The sequence below is a fragment of the Chlorella variabilis genome (genome assembly GCF_000147415.1).
Source record: "Chlorella variabilis unplaced genomic scaffold CHLNCscaffold_21, whole genome shotgun sequence".
Lineage (NCBI taxonomy): Eukaryota > Viridiplantae > Chlorophyta > Trebouxiophyceae > Chlorellales > Chlorellaceae > Chlorella > Chlorella variabilis.
The window spans coordinates 725,368-740,066 of NW_005435067.1; the positions used below are offsets into that span (position 1 = coordinate 725,368).

The following is a 14,699-nucleotide window of genomic DNA, read 5'->3' on the forward strand; positions in this document are numbered from 1 at the left end:
CCGGCATGTTGGCATGGGAACGCCAAGCCCGGCACGGTAGCGGCGGCTGACTGAGTAACGGCACAGCCGACCGCCGCGGCAGGCCACTTTGCACTCCTGCCTGCAATGCATGCACCCTTACATGTGCAGCCTTCTGGTATTTTCATGTGCCTGGGAGATGTGCGGGCATGGGGGCCCATGTGCCCCATGCCATTTGAGTGCCCGGCGGCGGCGCTGCCTGCCGCCGGGAGCCCGCACCAGCATCGGCACCCGTCGGCCTGGCAGGCCTAAGCTGCTAAGGATCCCCACGTCCCCCACCACGTTGTGGGGGTTGCGTGTCCGGCAGGACGGGGAGCGGGGCCAGGGTGGGGTGACCCTGGGACGCTCAGCTGGGGGGAGGGTGGTCGGAGCCATGGAGAGGGTGCTCCATGGTCCACCCCCTCTCTTGATGCCCCTTGATCACGTGTGCCCCCTGCCCAAGGTCTGCTCACGCGGCCTATCATAGCGGGGTGACTGTAACACAGGGTGGGGCCTCCAAGACCGCTGTGGTCGAGCCCCCGGCTGCCATTAAGAACGCACAAGCATAAAGCAGGCGGTCGCCTGCTTCAGTGCCTCATGCGCTGCAGGCCAAACGGTGAAGGAGCTCACTGAATGGGAACAAGGCAGCAAAATGGGGCGCCACATCAGCGGACCAGCAAGGCTGTGGTAGGCACCAAGCTCACGGCCCCTCACCCTTTCACGAAGGTTTCGATTGTGGCAAAGGGCAGCTGAAGTGCACAGCCGTTGCCATAGTCTGAGGCCCTACAAGTGCTGCAGAGCGCCCCTGTGAGCGCTCTGCTCCTGCCAGCGAGCTCTCGCAGAGTGTCCCAGGCTTCCACACGCAGCAGCATGGCCTCCCCTGGGCCCCAGCGCTCAAGCCAGGCGGCCTCGCCTGGCGGCGCCGCCGCCATACTGGGCTCTTCCTGCCAGGCCACCAGCAGCCTAAGCGCCGAACTGGGGCTGCTGCTGAAGGAGCTGCCTGGCCTTGTGGCCAGCCAAGCTCCGCAGGACCGAGATCGCCTGGCGAACATGCTGAGATCTGTGCAAGGGATGGTGTGCACAGATTCGCTGGCAGCTGCGGCAGCGGTGCCCCCGTAAGTGAAGGCAGCTTGCTTGTGCTGCTAGTGCTCGCCAACACCCAGCTGATAATCGAGCAGAACTCTCATGTGACCCAGCGGCTGGTTGCAGGGAGGTTTTTGGGCTGGCGGGAGAGCAGCTGGCAGCGTCGGGTGAGGCACTGTTAACGGCACGGCAGGGCGGCAGCCGTGGCGCCAGCACCAGCCAGCCAGCGCCTGATGTGTGGCTATCGCAGTTGCTTGCTGCATGTGATGCAGCAAAGGTCTGCGGGGAGCTGGCCGCAGCAAGGGTGGATCTGCAGCCGGCAGCACGCCTGGCTCTCTGCCGCGCTGTTGAGCTGCTGCTGGGAGCCGGGCGCGTGCCGCTGGCAGAGTTTGCAGCAGGTCAATTGCCTGTTGAAGTTGTGCCAGCGTTCGCTATGACGGTGCTGGGTATGGAGCTGGATGTTATGAATGTGCTGATGAAGTATTCGCAGCCTACGGCGAGATATCTGGAAGTGCTGGCCAGTTTGGTGCTCACTTTGCGCCACCTGAGCGCTTTGTGTCCTGGATGGAGGCGGCTGTGGGAGCTGCCAACACGCTGCGCATGCATCCCGCCACGCAAAACACAGGTACAGGGTCCCGCCACTGCAACTCTGCTCCACTGCTGCCAGCTTCTTCTGCGCCGTGGCACGTGAATGCAAGTTTGACCATTCTTTCATGCCGCTGCCTGCGCAGCTGGAGCGGATGGCGTGCCCACAACCGTAGTTATCCTCGAAAAGATGGCGGAGAATCTTTTTTATGCACCGACCTTTGAGCAGTTCCGTGCTATCCAGCAAGGTGGCAGCTGGCACACGGGACTTATTGAGCTCATTGTACCGGCGCTGCACAGGACCGCCATCATTCTGCAGCTGCCAGCCGAACGGCGCCCAGCAGTACTTAACTGGGATGACATTGGCGCCATGGCAGCTGTCCTGGCAGCCAAAGAAGTGGGAGATGCGCTGGAGGAGCACATGCAGGCAGAGATGGGACACGCCAGACAGGTGGTCAGCAGCAGCACCCTGCGCCTGCTGTGCATGGCGTGCCTTTTGGTGGTGCATGCGCCGCTGCACGCAACCGATTTGCAGCCAGAGCTGCTGACAAAACTGATGCAGCTGTTGGGCAGAGTGTGCCAGCATGCATTTTGCGCTCTGCATGGGTTCAGCGCCAATGACCTGCTCGGCCGCCAGCAGATGGCACAGCTCTCGCGGTTGGCGGAGCAGCTGCTGCAAGCGTTGCCACGCCTGCCTCAGATGCTGCAGCTTCTGGCAGCAGATGAGGAGCAGCAGTTTGGGTTAGACTCAGTTGTAGTCGTGTGTGACGGATGGGAGGAGGCAGCCTGTCTGATGGAGAAGCTGCTGGAACTCTCCATTCCTGAAGGACTCGGCAGCTCGGCAGCCGCAGCCAACAGCGCGGCAGATCTTCCGGCATGGTGCAGGGCAGGTAGCGCAGCCATTCGCGCCCTACCTCCGCTAGCAGCCATAGCCCAGCAGCTCCAGGGCCTGTCACTTTATCGCCTTCAAAGCCTGCTTGCCAGGCTTTTTGAGTTCTCAGTCTCCCTTTCGGCAGGTCTACAATCATGTGGACGCCAGTTTGGTGCCTCCCCGCCAACAGATTGAGTAACTGAGGCTGAGGCGGCACTGTGGAGCCTTCACACAGAAGCATGCCGGTCAGGCCATTGGCAGGCTGCTGGCGGCTCCGCACTGACCTTCACGGTGCAGGTATGGCTGGCTGTCCTGTGCGTCGCCAACACAGCTCTGCTTGCCTCTTGGCAGCTGCATCAGCGGTCGCAGGAAGGCGACACAGAGCCAGCCAGGTGAGCGAATTGTATGTCCCTTCCTGCCATCCACGCCACTTCTATTCCATCTGGCTAGTTTGTCTGCTACTGCTGCAGGCACCTGGCTGGCATGGCCGCCGCCCACCTGCAGATGCTCCAGGCTGTCATTTGCGATGCGGGCCGCATGGATGAGCTGCTTGATGCAGCTCCACAGCGGCAGCCCTGCCAAAACTGCGCTGAAGTCGCTGGCACCATCGCAGTGTGCGCCGCCCAGTGCCCAGCGGCAGTCGAGTCTCCTCTCTGGGAACTGCTCAGGCAGACAGTAATGAACATGTGCCCAGCGGTGCGTGGAGGGCAGGGGGAATCATCCAGTCTTCTAAGCTGCAGCAGTGTCATGGTAAATTTGAACCCACATGTGCAGGCCTTGCCGCAGGCACCGTCCCAGCACGAGTCTGCCTTGTGGGCCAGCATGCGCGCCGTCATTGTGCAGGCGGCGGCAGGCTCTCCGCGCCTGACTACCCACCTCCTGGCTGATTTTGTGATGGATGAAGTGATGACTCAGCTGGTTCTGGCTCAGTTTGACGGAACAGCACTTGGAGGCCGGGCGATGGTGGTAAATTCCAACAGCAACGTGTCTCACTGAACGGGCAGCAGTGCCAAAGATTGACCTCCTCTGGCTCGCCCTGGACGTGCAGGTTGCCCATCAACACGCAGTCACCGGCCTGCTCTCCATGCTGCTGGCTGCGTTTGATGGGATATGCACCGCAGCGGCAGACATGATGACAGCGCCGGGCAGCGGCTTGGCCAGTCTTCAGCCTGAGCTGGCCTGGCTGGAATCCACGCTCGGCCACCTACGCCATCAGGATGTGTCTGTATTCCCGTGGGCGAGAGCAAGAATGGTCGTCACTAGTATGCATACGCAAACCAGTGCTGTCTCTCCCGCTCGCCAGCTGGCAGCGGCGCTGTTGGAGCACTGGGGCCAGCCGGAGCAGCAGCAGCAGGATGCGCTGCAGCTGGCACAGGCGGACGCCACCCGCAGCTGCGCCTACCTGCGCTGTGCCAATGTTGGCGGGGAGGGTGGCCCGGCCGCAAGCCAGGGCTCCGGCAGCCGGCGATGCGGGCAGTGCCGTGCGGTGTGGTACTGCAACACTGTCTGCTCTCATGCGGACTGGCGGCAGGGCGTGCATCGGCACGTGTGCAAGGCGCTCAGGGAAGTGCGCCAGCAGGAGAAGCAGCAGGCTCGGGCGGCGCAGCAGCCGACAGCAGGTTGAGCCGCTGGCATCAGCAGCAAGATCAGCACAAAAGGCGTCCTCTATTGGCATTTCCTGTTACAATTTCATTTCTGCATGTTTTTGTGTACACACATCAAATCAGCATGTACCTTCTCTTTCCTCACCGTCATCCTCAAATTTACAAATAAAACGAATGGCCAGCTGATTGAGTTTAAAATGAATCACAATTCACTGAAATGGCAGACAAGAAGAGAATAGGTGCTCTCAGGTCCTCTCAGGTGATCTCAGAGACAGTTCTGGACGACACACACACAAAGCATGGAGCAACCAGGCTTGGGACCTATAAACTCGCAGCTGCTTCCGGCATCATCAATCAATCGGCAGGATGGCACTGCTGAGGGCCGCCGCCGCCTCACAACTCCGTGCTGCCAGCGCTGGCGCCATCCCGTTCAAGCACCAAGTGCTTCATGCTAGCAGGCACATAGTCAGGGTACTGCAAAACATGGGGTTCATGGTGGTCCCCGCTGAAGTATCGTCCCAGCTCTTGAAAATGACGGGCTGCACATCAGGCAGGGATGAACGGGCTGCTCAGTCGGCGCCTGACCGGCGGCATTTGCCAGGCCGTCATGATGAGCGACATGAATGCAAGTGTGCATGAATGACTCATGCGGTCGCAAACATGCAGATGTGGGCTGCCCGCCCGCGGGCACAACCCAAGCTCAAGCTGCGCCCACCCGGAATGGCGGGTTATCGGTCACGACCAGCGCCTGGAAGTCTTCTGCGCCTGTGTTCACCAGCTGGTGCCGTGCGCCAGGCAGGATGTTGAACGTCGATTGGTGCGAACCGGCACTTGCACCACCTTGCCATCCTGCACAGACCGCAAAGGGAAGACCCGAGATGGATGCACAGCCAGCTCAGTGTTGCAGGAGAAGCATACTCCCTGTGTCTGGAGCGTGCGCTGCACGAGTCTTAACGCCCCCTGCTCCGCCCACTCGCCTTGTCGCGAATGAAAGCTGTCCCCTCGCCCCGCATCACAAGAAAGACCTCGTTGCAGGCGTGCTCGTGGATGGGCGTGGCGGCGCCAGGGGCAAAGGTCTGCTGGAACACTTCGAAAGTGCGCATGCCATGCTGGCGGTACCCTACAGCAAGCGAGCAGCACCAGGGTGCGCACTATGTGATCATGCCACCATGCAGCCATCCCAATTCAGCCATCAGCGTGTGCGCCTCTGCGCTACCCACCGTGGAGCGTCGCATGCACCAGGCCGGGAATGGGGTGCTTCCCAGGCTGCAATTCATCAACCTGATAGACAGGGCTGAGCGGGAAGCCTGCACGGCACCAGCTTGTTGGACTATCTGGCATCAATCGGCCATCAACCCTAAAAACCAGTGTAACAGTGCAGGATCGGCGGCCAAGGCGGGTGGCGGCACAATGAGCCCCATCCCAGAACTGCAGTGGCTGCTTCCATCGCTGCATCGAGAAGCCCACAGCCACAGCCCTTGGCAGGTAGCTTGCCTGCGAGGACGTCTGCGCATTTGCCAGGCGTCTGGGCCAGCAGGTCGGTCAGTTTGGCGGTCAACGTGCTGTGGTACACGCTCCATCGGGAACCCACAGCCGTGCCAATAGCAAAGGCGAACGCAGCCACCAAAAGAACCCGCATGGCGACAAATCGCGTTCTGCAGGTTCTGCTGGGCACCAATCGTGATGGGTGGACCGATGCAATGGTCTGTTTGGTTTGCACTGGCTGCAGTGGTCGAAGGGACTGCCAGGTGGCTGCCAGGTGTGTCCAGCCGGGACACCATCAAAACAAACGATGAAGTCGAAATCTGGCCCTTCTTACCATCAACTGATCAATGCAGACCCTACTGCAGCTGGCCATCCACCAGCTGGGCCAGCTGCTCTGCTGGGGCAGCGCCCCAATCGATGTGGAGGCCATCCCGGAGCCTGAACTCGCCCTGGAAGTTTGGAGAGCTTGGCAGGGCAGCCTGGCGGCCGCCAACGCCGCCGCCGCCAGAGGACGGCCGCTGCCGTCGTTGCCGCGCCAGCAGCAGGTGTGGGTCAGCCCAGTAAGCCGCCTCATGAGTATGAGCCATCCCGATTCCCCCTTGTCGCATCCAGAATGTGTTGCTCGGTCCCCCTCGCAGGTCTTGGCCGCCTTTGCCGCCGCCTATTGGCGCCCGCAGGTGCTGCGGATAGCCTTCCCCGCCGCCATCCCACCAGGCCTGGCCAGCCTCTCCCTGGTGGCGCAGCAGCTGCTGCACCTGGAGCTGGCAGCGCCTGCGCTGCGGCAGCTGGACACCGTGGCAGCAGCCTGCCCTCGCCTGCGCTGCCTGAGCCTGCGTGGCTGCACCGGGCTGGGAGATGTGAGCATGGCGACGCTTGGGCCGCACCTCACAGCGCTGCGAGCGCTTGACCTGGGTGGCCTGCCGGCCCTGACGGATGCTGCATGCTTCCACATCGCCAAGCTGCCCTCCCTGGCAGCCCTCAACCTGAGTGGCACGGCCGTGGGGGACAGCGGCCTACAGCTGCTGACGTACGGCCACAGGGTGCGCGCCTGGCAGCGCGCAGAGGGTGTGGCCTCCCTGCCTCCCGAAGCGGCAGCCTGGCCGGCGCTGCCGCTCGAGCATCTGCAGCTGGCGGGGACGCGGGCGGGCGCTGCGGGGGCAGCAGAGCTGGCGCACCTGCCGCAGCTCAGGTAGGGCGGGGCAGAGAGAGGGGACTGAGGTCAAGCGAGTCGCTCAACCGAGTGTTGCCTGCTGCTTCACTGGGTGTTGCCACGGCACATGTCCAGGTGCAACCACCTGCTGTGCTATGGGCTGTACCGCGATTGCAGGTTTCTGGACATGCGGCACACAGGGATTGCTCGCCACGTGCTGGCCCCACTGCAGCGCCGCTTTGCGCTGCAGTTTGTGCAGGCCGTGGTGCGTGGGCGCACGCCCTTCCATATGTGTGCAGAGACTAACGGAGTGTGGTGCTTCCCCGTGCCGTGCCACCATGCCTTTGCAGTCACCCCACCGCTTGCTGCATGCAGGTGCTGACCAGCAGCAACACAGTGGCAGCAGCAGTGGTCAACCAGGATGCGGTGCTGTGCCGCTGTGGGTGCAGCAGTGCCAGCCAGCCAGGTGCGGGGCAGTTGCTGCACAGCAGGTTCGCTCGCTCTGCCCGTGCTGCCCACATCGGCGGCTGTTGCCGTTTATCTTCCTCTGCAACTGGATGCTTGCAGGCAGGGATGGCTCGGCGCAGGTGCAGCAGTGGGAGGCTGACGGAGTCCAGATGCTGCTGCACTGGGATCCGGCTGCGGGCAGCCTCGTTGGAACCCAGCCGCAGCAGCGGTACTGCGGGCATATGGGCTGGCCCACCGGTGCTGCTTCCACCCCCGGCGCAGCAGCAGCAGCCGCCGATGCTCAGCGGGTTGGCATGCCCGGGGGGCGGCGCATCGGCTACCGCGAGCCGCGCCAGGCGACAGCAGCGGGCGGCGGCGCTGGCGGGTGGCTGCCGGGGCGAGGCAGCAAGAGGAAGTGGGGCACGCAGTAGCTGTTGTAACACTTGCCCAAGTTGCAACGATGTGGTAGGGCATATGAGATGTCCTGAGCACTGCTCAGTGAGCAGGCAGGGTGCGCGCTGCCGGCGCCACGCTGCGCAGGCACAGCAGCATCACGTGCTCAAAATGCGGCGGTGCCAGTCCCGAGGGTCATTCTGCAACGCTGCTGGCAGCCGCTACGCAGTCCCTGCTGGCCAGTTTGTTTTGTTGGCTGGGGCAGTGAGTTGTGCAGCAACCGCCATGCTGCCTGCTTTCAGCCAGGGCCTGCGAGCCCTGGCCGTGGCCAATGTAGGAGGTGCGCCGGCTGCATTGCGCTTATCGCGCTGAACCAACCGGGCACAGCTGCGCTTGACTGGTGGCGGCGGCGGCGGGCCAATCTGGCGACGGCAAGGGGCGCAGGCCAGGGACGGCCTAACATGGTGTATACGTGCAGCTGACAGCTCCCCAGCACCAAGCAGCATTGTCGGCAGCACACAGCGACGACCCAGGAACCGTTCGCTGTGTGACGACAGTTCTCGCCCCTGGTGCTTTGCCTGCAGGCGGCCTGGCGCTCTTATCAGCCTGCAGCCTGCGGCTGGCGCATTCGGAGGCCGCCGCCGCCGTGCGGGAGCGGCCGCGGTCCAGACGTGCGGCGTGCGGTGGCGGCGGCGGCGGGTGCCCCCACCACGCTACCTGAGCTGCCGGCGCGGCCCAGCTCCCGCTGCGTGCTGCCGCTCAACTCCATCAACGACCCCGACAACTGGGGGTTGGGTGTGAGCCCGCAGGGCAGTGGGGAGCCAGAGTACTACTGGTGAGCAGCTGGACATGGTTGCTGCTGGGATGGTCCCCACGTGCAGCAGCCTGGCAGCTGTATGGGACTGGTCAGGCTCAAGCTTGTGCCTTGATGCATGCAGGCAGGACAGCAGCATCAGCAACCCCAAGGAGACAGTGACGCTCAGCTGCGCGCGGGCCGGCGCCCCCAGCCCCCTGCCAATCCACGTGCGCCCCCTGCCAGCTCCTGCGGCCGTAGGCGGCCTGCACGGGGTGGGCTGGCTTTACACGGCAGGGGCCAGCCACCTGTCCAGATGCTGTGCCTCGCCTCCAGGTCGCGCCGCGCGCCTGCTCACCTCCCGCCCCCAGCCCCCGTGCAGGGCTTCCGCACCGCCCAGACGCGGCCCACCTTGCACCGCATCGTCTTCCGCTCGAGCATGCTGGACCCTGACGTTCACCCGGCGCTGGTGATCAACCCCCCCGGCAGCAGGCCAAGCGAGTAGTGCAAGCTCGTGCCGACTGCGTGGTGGAGCCACTCAGCCGGCAACCATTGTTGCCTAGTGTTGAGCCATCCGGACTATGGCATTTTTTTTAAATTGAATCCCCTTGTTTCATTTTACTGCAATTGAAATTCTGCACTCTCGTGGTCAAACCAATAACAAACAGATGGGCAGTGAGCTGCTTGTAATCAGTCCTCGCCGATCGATTCCACGGCACCTGCGCAAGGCGCCGGCGCCAGTGCCAGACAGATGGCTCCCCCCTCGGCGTCTTCTACCAGCTTCACGCAGTCCAGTGGGCTCGCAACTGCAAGCATCTGCGTTTCAGAAACGCAGCTGGGCGAAGCTGCAGGACGGGCTCCGCGTGAAGATGGGGACCGCGCTTTGCCCCTCTGTTGTTTGATCAAATCGTCATTGGCCAGCCAATATTTATTCCAAGCTTGCAGTGGGAAGAGCAGGAATAGCGGCAGTCCCTCGACAAATGCTGCCCCGCCTGCACCGTGGGCTCCTGTTGCTGCTTGCATCGTCGCTGATAGCACATATGGGCAACGCACAGAGCGGCGCGCAGCAGTGCGAAGACCCCAAGGTGTGCAGTCTTCTGAAGAGATTTGCTGCCCCTGTGCTCTCCCGGCGCTGTGTAGCACACCGTAGTGCGCATTGCATTGTGTCGAAGAGCGGGTGGGGCTGTCAGAGACCGTTGCCGGCCTGCCGCCTTCTGCCGTCGAGGCGCACTGACCTTCCCTGCCGCGCCTCGAACTGACTGCCGTGCCTGCCCCTGCAGGCGGGCAAGCTGTCTGTGACCGGATCTGCCACAGTCACGGAGATGCCAGACAACGCCAAGGTCTTCCTCTCAGTGTCCGTGACCAAGCCCACCGCCGCCGAGGCTCGCGAGGAGGCGGCCGCCACGGCCGATGCAGTCATGGCCGCTGTGGGTGGCGTGGAGGGGATCAATGGCGCCAGCGACATATCCACAAGCGACATCTCGCTCCAGCCAAACTACATCTGGGTGCAGGAGACCGGGTGAGGCGCTGGGGCGGCGTGTACGGCGCGGGTGCGGTTGGCACAGGACTGGTCTCCTCGGCGAGATGCAACCAGGGCCCTCATCTGTCCTGCACCTGGGATGTGCGCGCTGCCATGCTGCAGGCAGAACAGGATCACCGGCTATGTGTTCACGCAGCAGATCTCCGTGAAGATCAGCAACCTCACATCCGACACGCTGGGCGCGGTGGTGGACACCGCGGTCAAGGCGGGCGCCAACAACCTGCAGGCATGTCGTGGCAGCGGCACCCTTTTGTGCTGCATGTATGTATCATGGCCGGGTGCCCGAGCTGGGCATAGCTGGCAGCTGCAGGTGCGCAGAGCATGGTGTTCTGAGTGGGCCCTGCCGCTGTCGTGCGGACCCTGCAGGTCTCCAGCATCCAGATCGAACTCAGCCCCGCCCTGCGCCGCCAGGCCATGGACCAGGCGCGGGTGCTGGCAGTGGAGGACGCCGCCAACACCGCCCAGATCCTGGCAGATGTGCGCAGCACTGAGCCTGTCCCTGTGGCCCTCGGCCTGCGGTGGCATGCAATGTGTCGGCGTGTGTCTGCGCAAACTACTGGCACAACGGGTCTTGCTGGCTGCAGTTCAGCATCTTGCGTTCGCTGTCACCGGTTTGCCCGCCTCTTTGCCTTGGTGCTTGAGTGCAGGCGGCCAAGGTGACCCTGGGGCCCGTCAAGTCGCTGGCAGATAGCAACATTGCGCCGCCCACCCCCTACCCCATGCCAGCAGCAGGTGGGTTGTTGGGCTCTCGATGAGATGCAGGCTGCCGGTCAGGCCGGAGGCCATACTGGGCATACGGTCGATCGTGTCAAGTGCCAATGGGTCATGTGCTCTTCGTTAAGTGTAGCCGATGGGCAAACTTTGAGCATCTTGAGCTGTTACTTCCTCAACAGCTCAAGATGCCCTTCATCTGCTGTGCGCTTGAGCTGGCTGTGGTTGCTGCAACGCCGGCATGGGGTGAAATGCTGCCTGCAGAGATGGCTGTGGCAGGGGCAGCCGCCGCAGATACCGCGACGCCAGTACAGATCGGAACCACAGATGTGAGGCTTGCTGCCGCTGCTGCTGCCGGCTCCGCCGCTGCTGGCTGCAGGGAAGGAAAGTGCTGCGTTTAATGGGGATGCGCGCACTGCCACTCCTGTCGTTATTGGAACCGCCGAAGTGAGCCCATGCTTGATTTGTGGACAAGCCCGGCAATTTGCTGCTAAGCAGTACAGGGCAGGAAGCACACCCCAGCTGACCGCCGTGGGCCTCCTCTGTGTGCACTCTATGCTTGTAGGTGATCGCTACTGTGAGCGTGGAGTACGCTGTGATGAACGCGTAGGCGGCCTGTGGAGGGGCTGTGGAGGGCGCTGCCTGTCGGCGTCGCGGCTGGCGTTTGAAGGGAATGGGGATGCCCGCCACCAGCCGCTCTGCTTGTTGTTTTTTTGGTTATTGAGTGCCAGCGAGTATAAATAAAAGTCTCACATGCATTTGCTGGCGAAGCCAGCATCGCAGCCCTTACATTTTTTCTGTCTATACAAGGTTGTTTTGCCCATTTTTGCAACTGCTTAACTTGTCCCCAGCTGCTTCCATCTGTCCCGACTGTGAGAAACCTCTCGTCACAGGCAACCCAGCAATGCACATTAGAACCAGCCAAGCCACCCTATCTTGTCGGTCCGCCCATGCCTCATCCCACCCCAGTTCGGCTCATCCAGTGAAGCAGCAGACTCCCATGTGCGCAGCAGCTCCCCCGGTCTGGGACTCGCAATGGTTCCGCCGGTCTTGGACTCGCAATGCTGCCTCAACCCCCCCCCCCCCCCCCCCCCCGATTAGCGGCTTTGGCCAAAACAATGTTGTGTTTCTGGCCAATGCGAGTTTTATAGCAACACAACACAAAACAGCGCAACGCAACAAGCTGCAGCAGGCATGACATGGCGACGGCAAGGAGCTCCCAATCAAACGGAGCCCAAATTCGTGCTCACGGCTGCTTCGCCGCCAATGTGGTGGATTCGAAGATTTTGTCGGCGTTAAGCGCCTCAAAGCCGTCTCTGCGGTGCCGCTCCTCTACCTGCTCTGGCTGCAGCATGGACGACAGCAAGATGCCAGCACATGGCCAGCCAGAGAGTTGGATCAGTAGCAGCACCAGGTGCTGTCTTTGCGGGTGCCGGCAGGCTGCGCCAGGTGCCTCACCTTGAGCCCCGCAAACTGCGGAAGCACCAGGCGCTCGGCAAACTCGACGTAGCTTCCGGGCACCAGCTCTGTCTCGCCCCCCGCAAAGCAGTAGGAGATGCGGTCTGCCACGGTGCTGGACTGCAGCAGGCCGCCGTCGGGGGACACCTGCAGCCAGGCGCCAGTTGCCAGGGGCGGGGTCTAGATGGGCACACTTCGTGTGTGGCACGGTATGCATGCGGTATGCACGAGGGCTGATGGGCTGCGGGATTTGATGGCACCCCCTACCCCACCTGGTGAGCTACCCGCCAACACACCAGCCCGCCACCCACCCCACCCCGCACCTTTGTGATGCCGCCCTCGCCATTCAGCAGCACCCCCTGCTCCTGCAGGAAGGTGTTCAGCGCCTCCAAGCCGCCTGTGTGCCCCTCCAGGCGGTGCACTACAGCAGTGAGGGGAGAGGAGAGCAGCAGGATGTGAGGGCGGCGGTGGATGCGGGCGAGAGCACGGCCTGGCGAGCCACGCCGCCCTTGCTGACTGCCTCACCTGCAATCGTGGCGTGGTTCAAGGCGTAGCCGTTGACCAGCACCCAGGCGGCATACTCGCTCTCCTGTACCATTGCAGCGGCAAAGCGGGCAAGTATGCTAGCGTTCCCATTGCCACTGGGCCCAGAACGCAGGTGGTCCCATCTTGCCCGCCTGACACAGTGCCAATCAGGTGGTTGGCCCGGCCAGCCATCCACTCAGCCAAGCCCAGCCAGCTCCCCACCTGTGCCAGCAGCTCATAGTCTTCCAAGGTGGGGGTGTACCATGGCTGCACACCCAGCAGCGCGCTCATGAGCCCGTACTTTCCAAGCAGCGACGGGGCCGCCGCGCCGCCCACGTACTTTTGGATCACCGCCTGCGCCGCGGGGGACAGCTCCCCCACCTGCATGGCAGAAGCAGTCTCAGCAGTGGCAGTAGCAGCCGCGGCAGCTATGGCAGCAGCAGCGGCAGTACTGCCGCCTTGCCTTGATTTCAGAGATGAACACGCGGGGCAGCTCCGGGTCGGGAGGCGAGTACCAGTAAGCCTGCGGGCAGCAGCACAGGACAGGACACGGCAGCAGGGAAAACTCGTGCTAGTGCATTGTCTGGCCCGCTGCGCGGTATCTCTTGCACCTTCCCATCCTCCCTAGCGTGGAGATTCCTGCTGCTTTGCCTCATACTTTGCAATACACAAATTCCCTTCTTGCTGACCTGCAGCTTCTTTGCCGGGAAGGTGAGCATGTCCCGCTGCTGGTAGCCAAAGTCTGTGAACAGGGCGGCGGCGCTGGGGATGCCCAGTCCCTCCACCTGCAGAGCAGGCAGGGGTCGGTGGGTTGCAGTTGGGGGCAGGGAAGGAGGCCACAGCCCCCAAGCAGACCAGCACAATCACGCTCATTCGCCTGTGCTGTTGGGACCTTACCCCAAATGTGCGGAACGCAAAGTGGTCAAAGCCGAGGCAGGCGTCAGGGTACCTCTGCTCCAGCATGCCCACTATGGACTCCGCAGTGGGCGTGGTGTCTGCACACACGGGTGTGTGTGCGTGTGTGGGCGAGACAGCCATGGCACAACGAGGGCGGCCATCAGCAGCCCAGCACACAGAACAGGTGGTACGGCTGCAGGTGGCACGTCTTGGAGCTGCAGGCAGGCAAGATGTTGGGGTGTGCAGGCGCAGGCGACCCACCCCAGTATGGCGCCAGCACGCCGCTCAGTATGCTTTGGAACTGCAGCAATTTTCATAGGGAAGCCGCAGGGAGGCAGATGTTGCCCCACGCACTAGCAACACCCCCAGATGCCGCCTGGCGGTGGGCGCCTGGCAGCCCCCGTCACATGCACCACAGCTCCTTCCATTCCCGTGCTCTGCCTGGGTTACATCGCACCAGGTGCGAGTCCTCAGGTGTGCTGGCTGGCGGCTGCTGTGCCTCCCCGGCTGCTGCCGCCGCCGCCGCCCGCCCGCCGCTGGCAGGCCGCTGCTGCTGGGAGTGCAGGCGATGTATCGCGACAGCAAGCGGCAAGCGTGGCGGGCGTCCAGAAAGCCCGGCCAAGCTCGAGACAAGGCTGTAGCCTTGTCGGGAGTGAGACAAGGCCGAGCACAGGCGGTTCGCCATGGCTCCAAAGCTTGCTACAGCATGGGCAAGATGCTGCCATGAGCTACCAGGGGGGTATGGTGCAGGGTCGGGACATATGCGCGGGCCGCCACGTCACCAGCCGCCCTCGTGGCCGCCGCCGCTCTTCCGCCTGCTGACTGGGCCCCCAGGGCGCGGTGAAAGGGACAAGTCCGCCAGGTTCAGCCACCATTTTGCTCTACAAAAGGCTTCCAAAACGCCGCAGGCTTTGCTGTGCAACCCCAAATTTGGCCGGTTCAGCAGCCGGCTGTACACGCGCCCTGACTCATGATTCGTTCATTACAGAAATGGGGGCATGCACTTCCATCATTGTATGGAGAAATGTATGGGGATTGGACGAGTGAACAGAAAAGGAGGATAAGAGTACTAGTAGCACGGGTGAGTGAGCTGGAGGGAGAGAAACCGGGACAGTTCCAAAAAGAGCTAATCGTATCCAGAGCCAGAGAAAGCTGTGAAT

General features: G+C 62.7%; 5 protein-coding genes across 5 annotated transcripts; 3 read left to right on the forward strand and 2 right to left on the reverse strand.

Annotated features, from left to right (window-relative positions):
- Window positions 1–867: 867 nt before the first annotated feature.
- Window positions 868–4,351, forward strand: CHLNCDRAFT_58820 (hypothetical protein; the record flags this gene model as incomplete). The annotated part of the gene is made up of 6 exons (XM_005844660.1): window positions 868–1,112; window positions 1,497–1,705; window positions 1,812–2,681; window positions 2,888–2,928; window positions 3,041–3,232; window positions 3,585–4,351. 6 exons carry the CDS (start codon window positions 868–870, stop codon window positions 4,158–4,160), a joined length of 2,133 nt encoding a protein of 710 aa, XP_005844722.1. The 3' UTR covers window positions 4,161–4,351.
- Window positions 4,352–4,840: 489 nt separating this feature from the next.
- CHLNCDRAFT_26559 (hypothetical protein) lies at window positions 4,841–5,243 on the reverse strand (the record flags this gene model as incomplete). Its single annotated transcript, XM_005844736.1, has 2 exons — window positions 4,841–4,980; window positions 5,114–5,243. The coding sequence occupies 2 exons, from the start codon at window positions 5,241–5,243 to the stop codon at window positions 4,841–4,843; spliced, it is 270 nt and encodes an 89-aa protein (XP_005844798.1).
- Window positions 5,244–5,972: 729 nt separating this feature from the next.
- Window positions 5,973–8,913, forward strand: CHLNCDRAFT_54353 (hypothetical protein; the record flags this gene model as incomplete). Its single annotated transcript, XM_005844661.1, has 7 exons — window positions 5,973–6,814; window positions 6,953–7,040; window positions 7,151–7,241; window positions 7,343–7,530; window positions 8,200–8,450; window positions 8,554–8,638; window positions 8,791–8,913. 7 exons carry the CDS (start codon window positions 5,973–5,975, stop codon window positions 8,911–8,913), a joined length of 1,668 nt encoding a protein of 555 aa, XP_005844723.1.
- A 475-nt stretch (window positions 8,914–9,388) lies between these two features.
- Window positions 9,389–11,269, forward strand: CHLNCDRAFT_54354 (hypothetical protein; the record flags this gene model as incomplete). Its single annotated transcript, XM_005844662.1, has 7 exons — window positions 9,389–9,493; window positions 9,689–9,927; window positions 10,051–10,258; window positions 10,315–10,425; window positions 10,596–10,680; window positions 11,039–11,106; window positions 11,225–11,269. The coding sequence occupies 7 exons, from the start codon at window positions 9,389–9,391 to the stop codon at window positions 11,267–11,269; spliced, it is 861 nt and encodes a 286-aa protein (XP_005844724.1).
- Window positions 11,270–11,772: 503 nt separating this feature from the next.
- On the reverse strand, window positions 11,773–13,605 carry CHLNCDRAFT_36784 (hypothetical protein; the record flags this gene model as incomplete). Its single annotated transcript, XM_005844737.1, has 8 exons — window positions 11,773–12,004; window positions 12,118–12,264; window positions 12,441–12,538; window positions 12,643–12,706; window positions 12,865–13,041; window positions 13,127–13,165; window positions 13,332–13,427; window positions 13,540–13,605. The coding sequence occupies 8 exons, from the start codon at window positions 13,603–13,605 to the stop codon at window positions 11,906–11,908; spliced, it is 786 nt and encodes a 261-aa protein (XP_005844799.1). The 3' UTR covers window positions 11,773–11,905.
- Window positions 13,606–14,699: the final 1,094 nt, after the last annotated feature.